This window comes from Cylas formicarius, unplaced genomic scaffold, assembly GCF_029955315.1.
Source record: "Cylas formicarius isolate icCylForm1 unplaced genomic scaffold, icCylForm1.1 PGA_scaffold_10__41_contigs__length_53128322, whole genome shotgun sequence".
In the NCBI taxonomy this organism is placed as follows: Eukaryota; Metazoa; Arthropoda; class Insecta; order Coleoptera; family Brentidae; genus Cylas; species Cylas formicarius.
The window spans coordinates 9,676,218-9,691,583 of NW_026844214.1; the positions used below are offsets into that span (position 1 = coordinate 9,676,218).

At 32.9% G+C, this 15,366-nt stretch overlaps 1 protein-coding gene across 1 annotated transcript in view; it reads right to left on the minus strand.

The window, feature by feature from the left end:
• LOC132708254 (synaptogenesis protein syg-2-like) overlaps positions 1-15,366 on the minus strand; it is a 284,014-nt gene that overhangs the window by 56,176 nt on the left and 212,472 nt on the right. Inside the window, exon 5 of the mRNA XM_060680448.1 lies at positions 8,616-8,760. Coding sequence (XP_060536431.1) covers positions 8,616-8,760 — 145 coding nt within the window. The remainder of the gene's footprint in view (positions 1-8,615; positions 8,761-15,366) is intronic.

Consider the following 15,366-nt stretch of genomic DNA (forward strand, 5'->3'; position numbering starts at 1 on the left):
TGGACGGCTCAAAAGCGATTCTTATAAAAGTCACTATTTATACCGCAACCTGTACGTTTAATAGGTTTGAACACAAATCGCTACTACGGATATATGGTAATTCTAAAATCGCTAGCGAAGGCATCTTGGAAATTTGTCGTCTTACTGTATGAATAGCGGTTTGTCGGGTGATTTTCGGATATTACACCATTTTAAAAATTACAAACATTTTAATTTATCAATATTTTTTACCCAAAAAGTTGAAAAAAAATTGACAAAGATACTTTCAAAAGTTTGCTTCGAGGGCTTATAAGAAAAAATTAAATGGAAAATAAAAAGATGGACTCCCCAAACAGATTCCCTATTAACACTGTTTGAACATCCACGTCTATTTTTTTTAAATGACTTTGATATATATATTTTTTAAATTAAAATGATTGTGATGTTCCTTTCGATTTTGATACAATATTCCAACTATAGGTAGTTAGAAATTTGCTTAAAATTAACGGATAGGATTACTAATTACCGGAATAAGTCAGCCGTAAAAAAATGCAGACGCAATGTAGAATGAAAACTTTCAATATGGTTCCAAAGCCGCAGGGGGCAGAACTGCAATAATATTAATATGCTGAATTTTGTATGAGAGATAGTAAAGATAATATGTTTATTTCATATACAAAGTGGCAGGTGTTTAGCAAAATTTGTCGGTAGCTGGGTCTGGAGGCTTTTAGTATTTAGTGGTTTCTGTGTAAGCTAATTTGCCAAAGAAATCTGATGACCTACTTCAAAGTCTAGTTAATTTATCTTATTAAACGCGCATGTTGGTTAGTGTCCTACCAAACGCCATCATACGTCCAATGTAAATCAGTGGGACAGCGCATAAAGCGATTATGTTCTTGAAGTGTAATAATTAACGGTTCAGATACAGTCCAGAGAGTAAGTTATAGGCCGGCCAGAGATAGAGCGTAATTTAAGGTCGGTCCGACGAAGAGTACGAATATTAGTGGCGGCCATTTCGAAACCCTAATATCGGGCATATTATGCAAAACTTATTTGGGTGGACCGGACAACGAAAATTAAGGCTACTTGTTACGGGCATTTGCATTCTAACTCATACGGGAGTAATGGAGGAATAAAATCGTTACGTGAAAAGCTTATGCATCATTTATATTTAAAGTGTACCGTGCAATAATATAAGCGGACTACGTCGCGTCGGTTAGTTTAGAAAATGTGGTTTAATTTTAGGTGGAAAATAAAAAACTAAAATTTTTAATAATTAACGGTTCAGATACAGTCCAGAGAGTAAGTTATAGGCCGGCCAGAGATAGAGCGTAATTTAAGGTCGGTCCGACGAAGAGTACGAATATTAGTGGCGGCCATTTCGAAACCCTAATATCGGGCATATTATGCAAAACTTATTTGGGTGGACCGGACAACGAAAATTAAGGCTACTTGTTACGGGCATTTGCATTCTAACTCATACGGGAGTAATGGAGGAATAAAATCGTTACGTGAAAAGCTTATGCATCATTTATATTTAAAGTGTACCGTGCAATAATATAAGCGGACTACGTCGCGTCGGTTAGTTTAGAAAATGTGGTTTAATTTTAGGTGGAAAATAAAAAACTAAAATTTTTCGATATCAATTAACGATTTAAGGAATAATATCGGTTTGTTGCTTACTTTACTGGGTTTGACTTTATACATTGTCCCTCCCTTTTCATAATTTTCATGTCTTGGATAAATAAATAAATAAAATATTAAGTAAATAAGTAATAAGTATGCATTAAGCGGCTGCTATAATGGTCATTGAAAACTCTATTATCTTATCCAAGCTTTTTTTTATAAAAAATTTATTCCAATAATTAATTGGCCACCAATTACAAATTTTTACACATCATTATTCACGAGCACATATAAAACAAATTAGATAAGGGAATAAACTTATAGTCAGTTAGAATTTAGAAAGGTTTAGCTAAGAGAAAAGTACTGTCTAGCTTACAAACTCGGTACAAAAGATTCACTGCGATTTATATATGTGCTTTCTCGATTGATCAGTTATCTACATGGAGAATAGACGACAAAGATACTATAATCCTTGCGAATCGATGTTGGAACATATCGATCTTTTTAGTAATGACAGGAGGGCAGAGAAAGATTTTTCTCAGAGCTTTATATTTAACGTTCAACAAATTTTGAAAATGCTTATTCTAAATCCTGCTGACTAACGACACTCTGTCAAATTCCAACAGCTTTTAGTATACCTATATTCAAAATTCGATAAAAAACTCTGGACCGTTTTAAGCTATTTGTACTACAAATCTCTATTTGGAGAAATTTTAAACACAGTACAGGGGCATCTGTACCGAATGACCTTATTTATAATCGTGAACAAAAAAAAACAAGGGGTCTGTAATTCGTAAAAGGTTGTTTTATCAAAAATATCGTGAGCATTTCGTTTGATTTCTTACTTTCTTTGCCGCTTAGCACCCAAATTTGCTACTTAATGGGGCAAGAGTATAAATATTAATAAAAAAATATATTTACAATTTCTTCAATCTATTTATTATTATTAGATTTGATTTAGAATACATTTTTATGTGCTGTTCAGTAGCGCCTTGTAAGGCCTCAATTTGCACATCTCGTCGAATTGAAAAAATATACGTAGCTCTTTTATATCTTACGTAATTTTCAGTCGCACTGCGTATTAAAACTTTTGAGTACTTGATTGATAATTGCCGAATTTGACAATACTCCGAATTCCGATTCCATTAATATCGAAGTGATGATGAATTACGTTGGTCGGCTGTCACCTTTGTGTTTTTGGCCTTACGTACGCTCACAAGCCGCACGTAGCTCTTAAAAATGTAGGGGCATAAGTAGAAATGTACGGAAAAGCTGCATATCGATTAACAGTATTATATTAACAATTCGTTGGATTAGTGAAGTTTCATCTAAAGTTTCGAGTAATTTAAACTTTTTATATTTTGCCACTTAATTAATTCATGTCTTTATTACTTAATGGTTAGATCCTGACGTTAAAAATTCATATAGTCGCCTAAGTAAGCAAACCGCGGATCTACATTTTTTGTTTTCTTTTTAAACTCCTTTTTAAAATACAAAAATAAAATATTTTGAAATTTCTTAGCCAAACAATATACCTGAAGAGTTTTTCTGTAGTTAAGTCAAATTAAAATGTTGTATCACTGATGTGAGTGACTGAAGAAGTTCATTTTAATTATATTTTGGCATATTATACGTTTTTTACGACCATTAGTTTTTGGTTACATATTTGCAAAATAGCACGAAAACATTCAGCTCAATGACGTGCGACGTAACCATCAGAATTGACAAACAAAATTCTAGGGCCAATATTTGCTCGCAGTCAAACACGTGACTAAAGTGCCGGAAATGTCCGAAGCGGCTCGGGACCGAGTTTTGCTGTTTTAAAGTGACACTATTTTCACGCTTGATTGATGCAAAATTGGACGTTTTAGAGTAGGGGGTACAAAACAATATAAGTTACGAAAATGGACGATTTGCTTAATAGAATCTCTAGTTAAAATTTCGATTTAGATTTGACTAACTTAGATTGAACACTCTGCATTTAATGTCTTGTATCAAATATATATCTATATCTACCTACTTATTATTATAAAAACAAACTAAACTAAAATAGGAAATCGAAATGGTAAAATGTCTTCACTGAAATGTGGGAATTCTCAGAGAGTGCACTACTGAAGCAGATTAATTGTTTTCAAAAGTAACTTCAACTTCTTTTGTTTTATGTATAAGTTGCAGAAGTTTGGATTCCCTAGGCCGTACATTTTGCACCACTTTAATTTTGTACTCGACTTTGAATTTCTCCGCACGTTCAAAGGAGTTACTGCAACAGTTGCCAAAACATTCATCTGGTTCGCGGTAGTTGTTGTTCTGACTACGCCAACAGTAATTTAATTTTTTTGCTATCGTAACTTTACCATAGTAAAAATCATTAATAACATTTATAGTTTACACTTAGTTCTGTGTCATAATATTGAAAATAATTAAAAAATAATAGTTTTTTACGCTGTGTTTACTATAATCCTATAATTGTACTAAATTCTACAACACTTATGTTTAACAATAACACGCGTTGTAAGATTCATTAATATTATTTTATCAATTTATTGATATTTACAATTTTCTTGTTAATAGAAAATGACTTCTGTAATATACGATTTACATTTGTGCCGGAATAATAGCAATAATATTCCTTTTAAGAGCAATGCTTCCTTTGGTATTGAAAGATCCGACGAAGTTCACTTGGTTTTATTGTCTAGGAAGTGAATATTGCTTCGTGTTGAGAGGAAAAATCGATTTTCAATTCTCCTATCAAAAAGCAGTAGAAATATTATTTAAATTTCCTTAACTCGAATTTCGACGATCTGCCTCCGGTCAAATTTGCTTTAAAAAGCGACGTGGCATAAATTTATTCCGAGCGCAGTTCGTTTGCATCTCGTTTCTACTAACAGAAAAGACGCAATCTTTAATTAAGTTTTAAAAATTCATTATTAAGTAAACGATCTAGTTTCGTTTGACGTAAAATTCTGTCGAGCTTCGTAACGTTTGTGATAACCAATGAAGTTAGAATCAAAGGGGTTATGAGAATTTTTTCCCAGTCAATAATAAAATCACATTCGAAGAGCCTTATTTTTTATTTAAATAATTGGTAGAAACCAATAGAATATCATAATTCAGTTGGTGATTTTTAAAATCCTCAGAAGATGGGTTTGTAAAAGATGACACAAAATATGTTTTTTTTTCAATTAATTATGATAAGAATTAGTCTACAGTTGATAAATATCTTTTTTTTAATATTAAAAATATCCCCACCCAAAAGTAAGTAAAATTTTAGATTCGTAAACTATTAAAATGTTGTCAACAGCAACTTTTATGACCTCATCAAAGGTATTACGTGTAGGTATCTTAAATCCACCTTACTGGCCATAAAGGACAGAACAACTGAAAGAGAAATATTAGGAAAAAGGGCATTGAACATTGTTGCTGAAGAACCTGAAGCAGTAGTTAAGAATGACTGCTGCTGTACATAAAGTTAAGTGGACCAGTAATAGCTTATGTCCTTAATGGTATTATAAGAAGAAGAAGAGATTTATTAACAGACTTCAGTTTCGCCCCCAAGTTATTTATTTTGTGTTACTATTGTTTAGGTGTACATTTTTTAATCGCACTGTAGATAAGTTTACGTATCTTGTATATACTACAGAGGTTTATCGAAAGTCACACATTAAAATTATATTATTCATATATTTGATATGATAAAAAGAGTAAATTTCTCTCTCTGCAACTTTGTTTTTGAAATCATTAAGAAAATGCAGGTCTAATTTATAATATTCTATCACAAAATACTAGGTATTATATAAAATACCCAAGACTATCAGACACGTTATAAAATAAATTATATTGTATATGTTACCGGCAAAGTTTAAAATACGACATTGTATATAATTCCTAGGTATTATATAGAATTCCTAAAACTGCAAGGCATTGTGTGAAACAATTTACATTTTATACATCTCCTAGGCATTTTATAGAATGCCGATTTAAAACTCGGTAATGTACAGAATATTATGCGTAAATCTGGCAAACATGTTTGTGGCGCTGCGCTCATTTCTTTGTTCCTGTTTAGTTTAGTACTGCATCATACCTCTCGTCGTGTACACGTTCCTTTTGTGTCATAATATGTCCGATTTTATGCAGAATTAAAAACTAAAAGGCTTTCAAATGCAAATAACTGTGTTTATATTGAAGATGATCACTACAAAGTGTTAATTAATGATGTTAATAGTGCGAAATCAACAACGAAAAAGGTTCTTCGGGATTATTGGTTGCTGAAACGTTATGATATTTTGATAATTGATCAAAATGTCAAGCTTATATTTCCTGTTACAGAATCTGGGAGCAACATACTTTACTACGTCTACGTACTATTCGATGTTTTACATAAAGCTCATATCACTATTGGTCATGGGGGAAGAGATCGTATGATTAAAGAACTGCCGATATAAAAACGTAACCCTTTCTGATATAGAACTGTATATTCAACTTTGCGAACCATGTCAACGAAAACAAAAGGGTGTTAGAAAAGGTATTGTTGTCAAACCTATTATTCCTTCTGAATTTAATTCTCGTTGTCAAGTAGACTTGATCGACTTTCAGTCACATCCAGATGGTGACTATAAATTCATATTGGTTTACCAGGACCATTTAACTAAATTCGTTGTGTTAAGAGGTCTTAAATCGAAACTGGGGGAAGAGGTTTCTTATGTTTTGTTAGATATTTTGTTAGATGAAGGATTAAGATTCGTACAGCTACTGACAAATAGTGCCTATTATTCTGCAATTAAACGAACACCTTACGACACTCTCTTTGGATGCAAAGTAAAAGTAGGTATATCATTACCAAAGGAAGTTGCGCAAAATCTTGAAGGCGAACAAAAATAAAATGAAATATGCATGAAGATAGTAATGAAACCGAACCTTCTCAGAACTCAACCTCTAAAACGTCGCCGGAACAGCTTTTAGTAGCCAGATAATATATAACTAACGAACCATCAAGTACAGAGCATGTAACTAAAGAACCACTCGATATTGGAGATATGAGTCACGAGCCATCAGATACTACTCGTGTATGTTGTGTATGTTTTGAGGAAACTACTGGAACTCAGAGTTGCAAAGCATGTAAACAAACTATTCATTCTATCTGTGCTGTACCAGAAGATTCAAAAAGTGATGAGGGGCGTGCGTGCGTCCTTTATGTTCAAAAACGCTACTGGTAACAGAAAATCGTTACTCTGGGACAAGAAACCTAAAACAACAAGCAGAAAAAATGTTAAAGCATAGTGATATCCCTTCAGTATCTGTCGGTACAACGGTCAGAGTCCCAGTGCCCAAAGTTGATAGGAGGCGAAGTGATGCTCGCAATGTTCTAGCAATAGGAATAAGTAAAACAGACTATGAACTGTACCAGCTCGGTACTAAAAAAGGAGTCGTTAAATCGCTCTATGCCAGATCACAGTTTACAGTGTGTTAGAAAAGATTTTTAGAAATTAAAGATATTTCAGATAAAGAAATTACATTACGGTCAATTGCAACATTGCAGTCTGTCGGAACCGCTCAAGGATTTGTTAGATGCATTTGCAAAAAGAACCGTGGATCAGTGAGATGCACGTGCATTAAAAAAAAGACACTTTGTTCAAGTAAATGCCATTTAAGTTTTACCTTGCAAAAATAAATAGAAAAAGCGGCATCGATAGGTTTTGAAACATATTTGAACGTTGTCTGATTTTTTTACTGAGTATAAAACCGCGGAGATCACACTCACCACCCTTGTTTTTTTGCAATAGGGGTGGTTTGTTATTATTTTTTTTTAGATTTTTTTTCAGCTTGTAGAAAACAATATTCTCAACAATTTTGCCTTACAAAAGTTTTTGTAACTTTAATATTTCAAGGCCCAGAGCCCTTATTATTTCTGCTAATAAATCCAAAACTAACGACTTTCAAGAAAAATACCTAGATACGATTTTTGAAGCTGATAAAATTTCCTATCCAACAGTTTACATCAACCCTCCAAACCGTTAGTGGTGCACGTTCCATACGCGTCCCAAAAATAGTTTTTTTTTTCGAAAATTGTACTCCCTATCAGACCGTCTAAGTTTATTTTACTGTAATTAGGGTTAATAATAATAAATATTTTTATATTATAATATTCGAAAAATTTTTGTTATGCTCCTGCTTCGTTCGTTAAATTAAAGACTAACAACCATTTCAATAGGTTTTAAAACATATTTTAACGATGTAATAAAGTAAAGAATAATAAATACTTTTATTTTATTTTTCATTTAACACTTTTCCAAATATTACATGGGCATTCTATAAAATTCCTAGTTATTTTATGAAATGCCTAGGCAAAGTGTAAAAAAATATCATTATTTATTTTATAAAGTACCTAGGTTTTATACAAAATGCCTTGGTTTTATACTTTGCCGGTAACATATAAATTTTTTAATGGAATACCGATTTGGTAATTGGCAAGTTTAGTTAAATTAGTTAGTTCTTTTTCATACAACACTCTAGCCTTTCATGCATTAATTAGAATCCACCTGCAACTCTTATTTTACACATTTCCTAATATTACAATGTATCTGTATATCAGGAAAAACTATATATTTTTAATTATTCTGCATGTGTCTTCAGAGGTACTTAGTTAATATTAGTATCCAACGCAATTAAAAATAATTTTACAGGCTTTTATCTTAAACTAACTATAACGTCAATAACATATGAACAATTAGCAATAAGTAAATAATAAAACGTAATAAATAAATGACATATACACCATACAATCGTGTTTCAGAAATAGTTAAAAATATTATCAATCGCGCAGCATGAATAGTTGCCGTTAAATTGTTTAAAAAGGCGATGCTATATTTTCGAAATTTTTATTTAGGGCGTGGAATAGTTTTATTCAAAAACAGTATATCCATATGCAACGAGAAAGATAAGAATGGTTCGATAACTCATATTAGAAGGTAACCTCCAGGATACAAATTATCTATGTATGTTAATTTACTCACGATGTATATCTAATTTCCAGCCATCTTCCATTCCACTATCTGGTATTTGAGGTTGTTGTCCTCTGCATGATAAATATTTTCCACCATCGTCTACAGTAGGGACGAATGTCAGTATACTCGTTGTCACATTTCCGTCAGGACTCGTCTGAAACCACATCACAAATATATATGTAAAACACGTGCTGAAAAGTTATAATCTTTTGCGTAGTTAATTATTTCTCATTTGGTGGCGAAAATTTGGAAAACGCATTTAGAAACAATGATTACTAACCTAATAAGCTAGAATTTTAATTAAATGTCTCTCACATATTTTCAATCCATCCAATCCAATCGATAGAGGAACGGTATTAGCAATATCTTCCCAACTGAATACAAAGCGAAAGTTTTTGTACAACTACATAAGGGCTTTATCCACGGAAAATTAACCAAGTGAAGGATCTATTACAATTACAGTGCGCAAATTAAATTAGTTAATTACGCGGTGCTTGATGGCCAGGACAGCATTGCTTTTAATATAGCGTTTATTAGTTCGTCTTTCTTTCTGTTTTATGCCAAGGTTTACGTGTCCAAGAACTTTATGACAGGAAAGTATCCAGCGTCACGTAAATGCACAAAATAAAGCGTCTTTATGTTCATTAACTTATCCACAAAATGACGAACAAAAATGAGTATTTCATTCTGATAGATGCTGAAAATAAAAAAAAACTAGATAGGTTCTAATGGATATTACGTGTGCTTTTTATAAATCTTCCTAAAACAGTCCCTACTTGAGGTGGTTCGATTTCAAGTTCATTAGATAGGTTGATCTATATTAAAAACATTAGAAAGCTTAAACTGATTTGCAATTTAAGGGTATTACATAATGACTCTAAAATATAGATACTTGATTTATAATGGTTGTTTTTCCAGTTCGCTATTGTATGAAAAAATATGCTTTTAGTTGGAAAAAATGTGTAGAATATGTCATCGAAGAAAAAAATGTTCACCAGTACCAGAGTCAATTATTAATGTGGGGGGACGAGTCCAGTGACGATAGTGATGATTTTGATGTAAAATAAATATTCTAATATTGTTTTATAGCAAAATTTACTCTTTCATTTATATTTATAATAAACATTTTAAAGTAAGAATGGATTTTTTTCACTGCAAGGACTAATAATAATCGAGGAATCTCACCGATGAAACTCAAATCCGTCAGCTTTCAACAAGTACCGAGGTACGGTTCTGGAAGGTCATTGTGGAATTGCTATTCTATTTAGCATTTACAAAACTTCTGGACTCCTGCGTCGGTTATTGTTGAGTCAAACTTGCTGAAGTTTCGCCAATCACCCTGTTGGCTTCTTTAGAACTTAACTGAAACTGAATAAGCCAAAAGGATAATTGGCGAAATGTTAGCAAGTCCGACTCAACAACAACCAATGCAAGAGGAGTCCAGAAGTTTTGTAAATGGTATTACAGTAGCCTGTGGAAGTTTCTTTGCGAATCTATTCAGTAAGGGTTACAAAGAGAAACCCAAGCGATTAGACCTCCATAAAAATTTGACAAAGTTAAATACCGGATTATGTCGTAAAAACGGTATATCGTTAGGAGAACTATAAGAAAAACAATTACCGATTCTTTCCAAAAATGTAGGCTTTATATAAAAATCTAGTACCTTGCAGCATCTACAAACATCGTCTTTGTAGCCAGGAATGTTTTTATCTATACTATATTATATATACTATACTATACTATACTATATTAGATATTAGGAAATTAATCGAACAGATACAAAGAATTTTTTATATGTTCCCCTTTGAGAACACATCAAGCGTCCCAAGAAGCTGTTTTCCGTAATTAAGTGTTTTCACCGCGTTTTTAATTTGGGTATTTACGTTTTCGCAATATGAATTGGACCTCACAAAGCGAACGCCTTGATTTCATATAATTTTCAGTCCGCATTCGTAAATTAATTCAACGTATTTGTGCAAATACCGACAAATAAGGAAAGACGCCGGAAGCAAAGAGACAATACAATAAAAAATTCATTCGGAATATCGTCTTTACAAATTGGATGGCGCGCCCCTTAACCTTATAAGGTATTCTGCCAACTTCTCGGCGAAAGGAAACTGCGAGGCGTAATGAAGTGTGCAGGGAAAAAACGCCTCAACTGGAATCAAAATTTTAACTACATCACGTTGCCGCAATATATCTCCATATTTCAAGGTTTCTGTATTATCTTTTTCGTGGATGATAAGTTTGTGATTATATGATAATTCACTGCCCGAAAGGATTTTCCTTTCTCGGTTGCTTTTTTATTCCAAGTTGTGGTTATACTGTAAGATGCAGGTATGGAAGTATACGAATTTTAAAGCTCATTAGAAATTACAGAGTGATTTGTACAAATCTTCGATATTTACACTGTTAACGACCTTACAAGAAGGCGGTGACACGATAGACTGTAAACATTCGATGAGTCATCACGTATGGCAGAATAACTGCCTGTCGCTCTAGGGTAATTTGTTTTTCTATACATTTTAATTGAGGTATTTGATACCGAAAAAGCGACAAATTAAAGGAAACAGTATTCGTGAAGACGTGTGAATAGTTTAGCCGTCGGAATCTCAGAACTTAGGGTGTGAGATAAAAATATGTGTCAAATTATTGAAACTATTTATAAACTTATAAAACCTTGTGTTTCGTGTGTTACTATCTTTTTTTGCTATAATTATGGAATACTTGCTGTGTTCAGAACTGTAATAGGGAATTGGAAGAATGGACCAAAAGTGCCAATTATCACATTCACACAAGCGAAGGACTTGCAGAAAAAGGGAATACAAGCCATAAAAATAGAAGATTCGTTGTGATAAAAACCAAGTTAAAACACTTCGTTGGTTCAAAACTAGTTTTTATTTATTAATTCTTCGATTCAGTGCTAATAATACAATCTCTACTGACGGTGCAGGACCCTCTGTTTTACCTGGTTGTCCGAGTTATTTATCTAAGGTCGAATGTAATTAGAGAGAGAAAAAAAGAAATGTTTAAAATATCTATACACCACCTCTGTATGAATTTCTAGACAATTTTTATCTATTCTACATATTTTAAACAATAAAATAATGTAAAGCAAATGAATTTTCTTATCCTCTTGCACCTATATTTGATATTATGAACCCCAAACCAAATGATGATGTGATTTAGAAGGTGATGTATAAATCCGTAAATTTTAAAAAAATAGAATTGAAAGTTTTATTTTTTTATACACTAGAATCTCATAAAATTAGAAGTTCATTTAGAAACCTGAAGAGTAACCTACATGAACAATTTTATCATCCACTTTTTGATGTTACAAATTCAGTTTTCAATAAAAATGGATGTATTATAATCAGAAAATGAATTTTACTTCTCAAAAACACGTAACTAAACTGCGGAATATGACCGTTTCAAGTAACTACCTAATTGTTCCGTCTCTTTTTCTGAGAAACACGCAATTGTCAAACTCTCAAACAAAAAAAATTTGATCTGTACTGCATATCTAATCTCACTTCCAGAATGTATTTTTGTGTTATTACAACGTTGCTTATATGTAAATCTTTTATTTCAGCTATGAAAACTTCACTTCAAAAGTTGGTGAAAATCCACTTGCAATTATTTTGCGAATGAAAAACATGATTTTGTGCCTTAGTTTGCTAATATTTCATGTAGTGTAAGGACGGACAAGTTTTAAAAATTTAAATAATAAAGATTAATATCGAGTTCAAAAAATGTGCAAATTGACGAAATTACTGGAAGTGAAGAAAACAACAATAAACAATGAAAAAAATATAATAACATAAAACTTATATTTTAGCTTTATTTGATGCATCATTCCCATCTTCATGTCGTTTACATATATTTTTCCAACTCTTTGATTCCGATCATATTAACTCCAACTTTACTACTCTACTTTTGAATATACTAAATATTTGGCATTAATAATCGGAACAGACTCTTTTTTTAAGCGACGAGTAAGGTTGATAACCTATAGAAAACAAAGAAAAAAAAAAAGAAAACAACTTGTACAGAACGTCCCGTTCTAAATGGTTGTAATGAAAGTTTGCGAGGAACTTCCTCGCCATGTGATATGATTTTGCACTAATTATTAAAAGTAGTTTTTACAATGCTTCGCACTTTTAATTGTGGCAACCCTCACGTATCACTTGGACACTTATTACCCTACCAGATAATGGCAAAATTTTAAACGATATTTCTGAAACGGGAATTTTCAATAAAGTATGCCACTAAAATAGATTTTTACAAATGATATGTGCATATAGAGAGATATCTGGGCGCAGAGGAAAGGCATATTAAGCCCTGCTCCTTTTACATTTGACACATGCAACGTCAGAAGATTGCATATAAGCAAACCATGTGCTGACTTGTAATACAAGGTGGCACATCGAAACCGCAGGTACCGAAAAGCATAAATCTGAATTGACGAATTGTGAATGTGTCGATAGCTAGTAGATTTTAAACGATACAAGAATGAAGAGCAAACGGTTTGACCGTTAAAACAAATTTGAGGAAAGTAATTCAGCACGCTTAAACAATAACGTTGTACACACATACACCTGCTAATAATTTCTGGGAGCTTCGAAAAATAATCTTAATAACAACTCTGGAATTGTCATCAAATATCTAGCTAGCATTAGGGTGTTTGAAAATTGCGTTGAGCAAAATGGTAGTTCATACAGTATTCAAAATACTTTAAAAAAATACTTTTTTATTGTAAATATTGTATTGTAAGTATAGTATTAGGCTTGCCACACTGCAATTTTTAAAAACTACTTCCTTAGAACATAACACAAGTTCGAAACACTACTTTATTTGGAAGTCTTACAAAAAATCAAGTGAATCTAAGAAAAGCTCTGTTGTTCCTGCGGCGTACCGGGTATTTATACGGTAGCTGGACCGTGGGCGTCGAACAGTTCTAGAACGTTGAGGAATCGCGCTTCTTGGTCAGCATTACTCAGCAGACAATGTCATACAATACTAATGGCTTTGAGGTTCAATAATAATGTTATCCTGACATTGAGATTGTTGTAAACAAACGGATTGAATTACTCCATATAACATACATATACAGACACGCATCAACAAGTGAAATCAAAATATGATTTGTTTAATAAATGTGGCGGCAAATATTACTCGTCTTACATTACATTACATAATTACATTACAATCTGAAATATTTTTGAAACGCCACTGTATTTGTTTATTATCATTTGAGATTTCTAACCTCAAAACATAAACAAAATTAGTCATGGAGCAATATACGACTGAACAAAGTTTAAAAATTGTGCAAGCCTATTACGAAAAGGGTCGATAAAAAAAATGCATTTCGGGCTCTACGTGAATTTTTCGGCGAGCAAAATCAACCTTCTGAGAGGACAATTTGGAATGTGGTTTAAAAATTTGAGCAAACTGGATCTGTACCTAACCTCAAAGTCCGTCAACGTGCTCGTGCAGATGGGTCAGATCAAAATATTGCCATTGTTCGCGAAAGAGTAGCCGAAGATCCAAACACATCGATTCGTCATCGATCGCAGCAAGTGGGCCTTACGTATTCAACCACACAGCGAATTTTAACAAAAGACTTGCAACTACACCCATATAAAGTCCAAATAACTCAGGAGTTGAAACCTCGAGATCATCAACAGCGCCGCGTGTTTGCAGAATGGATACGAGAACAAGGGGTTCATTTTTCAACGAAAATCATCTTTAGCGACGAGGCACATTTCCACGTTGGTGGCTTTGTAAGCAAACACAATACTCGTATTTGGGGATTAGAAAGTCCAAGAGAGATCGTTCAAAAAGCAATGCATCCTCAAAAAGTGACTGTCCGGTGCGCATTTTGGTGCGGAGGAATAAATGGTCCTTTTTTTTTCGAGGATAATCATCGAAACATAATATCTGATTTTTTCTGGGAGCAGTTGAAAGGTATGGACATTGAAGATTTGTGGTTCCAACAGGATGGAGCCACTGGTCATACATCCAGAGAAACGTTGCAATTGCTGCGGGCCAAGTTTCCTGGTCGGATTATCTCATGTAACGGCGATATCAATTGGCCGCCGCGATCATGTGATCTTACTTCTCTAGATTTTTTTTTTTGGGAATCTAAAAAGCAGAGTGTATAGAAATAAACCAAACACTATTCCAGAGCTGAAACAGAAGATTAGACGCGAAATAGCCGGCATAGAACCTGAATTGTGTCAAAAAGTGATAAGAAATTTCAATAAACGAATTACGTCATGTCACATGAGTCACGGGGGTGATCTGAATGACATCATCTTTCATACCTAATTGTAATACATTAATTTAAAATGGCAAATAAAAATGTTTGTGTATTTTTATATTCTTCCGAGTTTTTTTTTATTTTAATGTGGAAACCCTTATTGAATCACCCTTTATATAAAGACGAATATTTTTTTGCATTATAAACATTTCTAAAAAAACAAATCATAAAGTGTAGCAGTATTAAGAAAGAGTCTGGTTCTGATATTATACTCACTCATTTCTATTCATACCGGCCAAAAAATCAATACCTTACTGTTCAGAGCAGTATCATTCTCTCAAGCTGAATCTCTCTGCCAACAACTAAAACATCTTGCCCATGTTCTTTCAAATAATTTCCATTATCAGGACATAAAACATTTGACTGATAAATATACTTTACCACTACTACTCACACAAAAACTAATCCGACTAAATATCACACATTCTTCAAAAATCT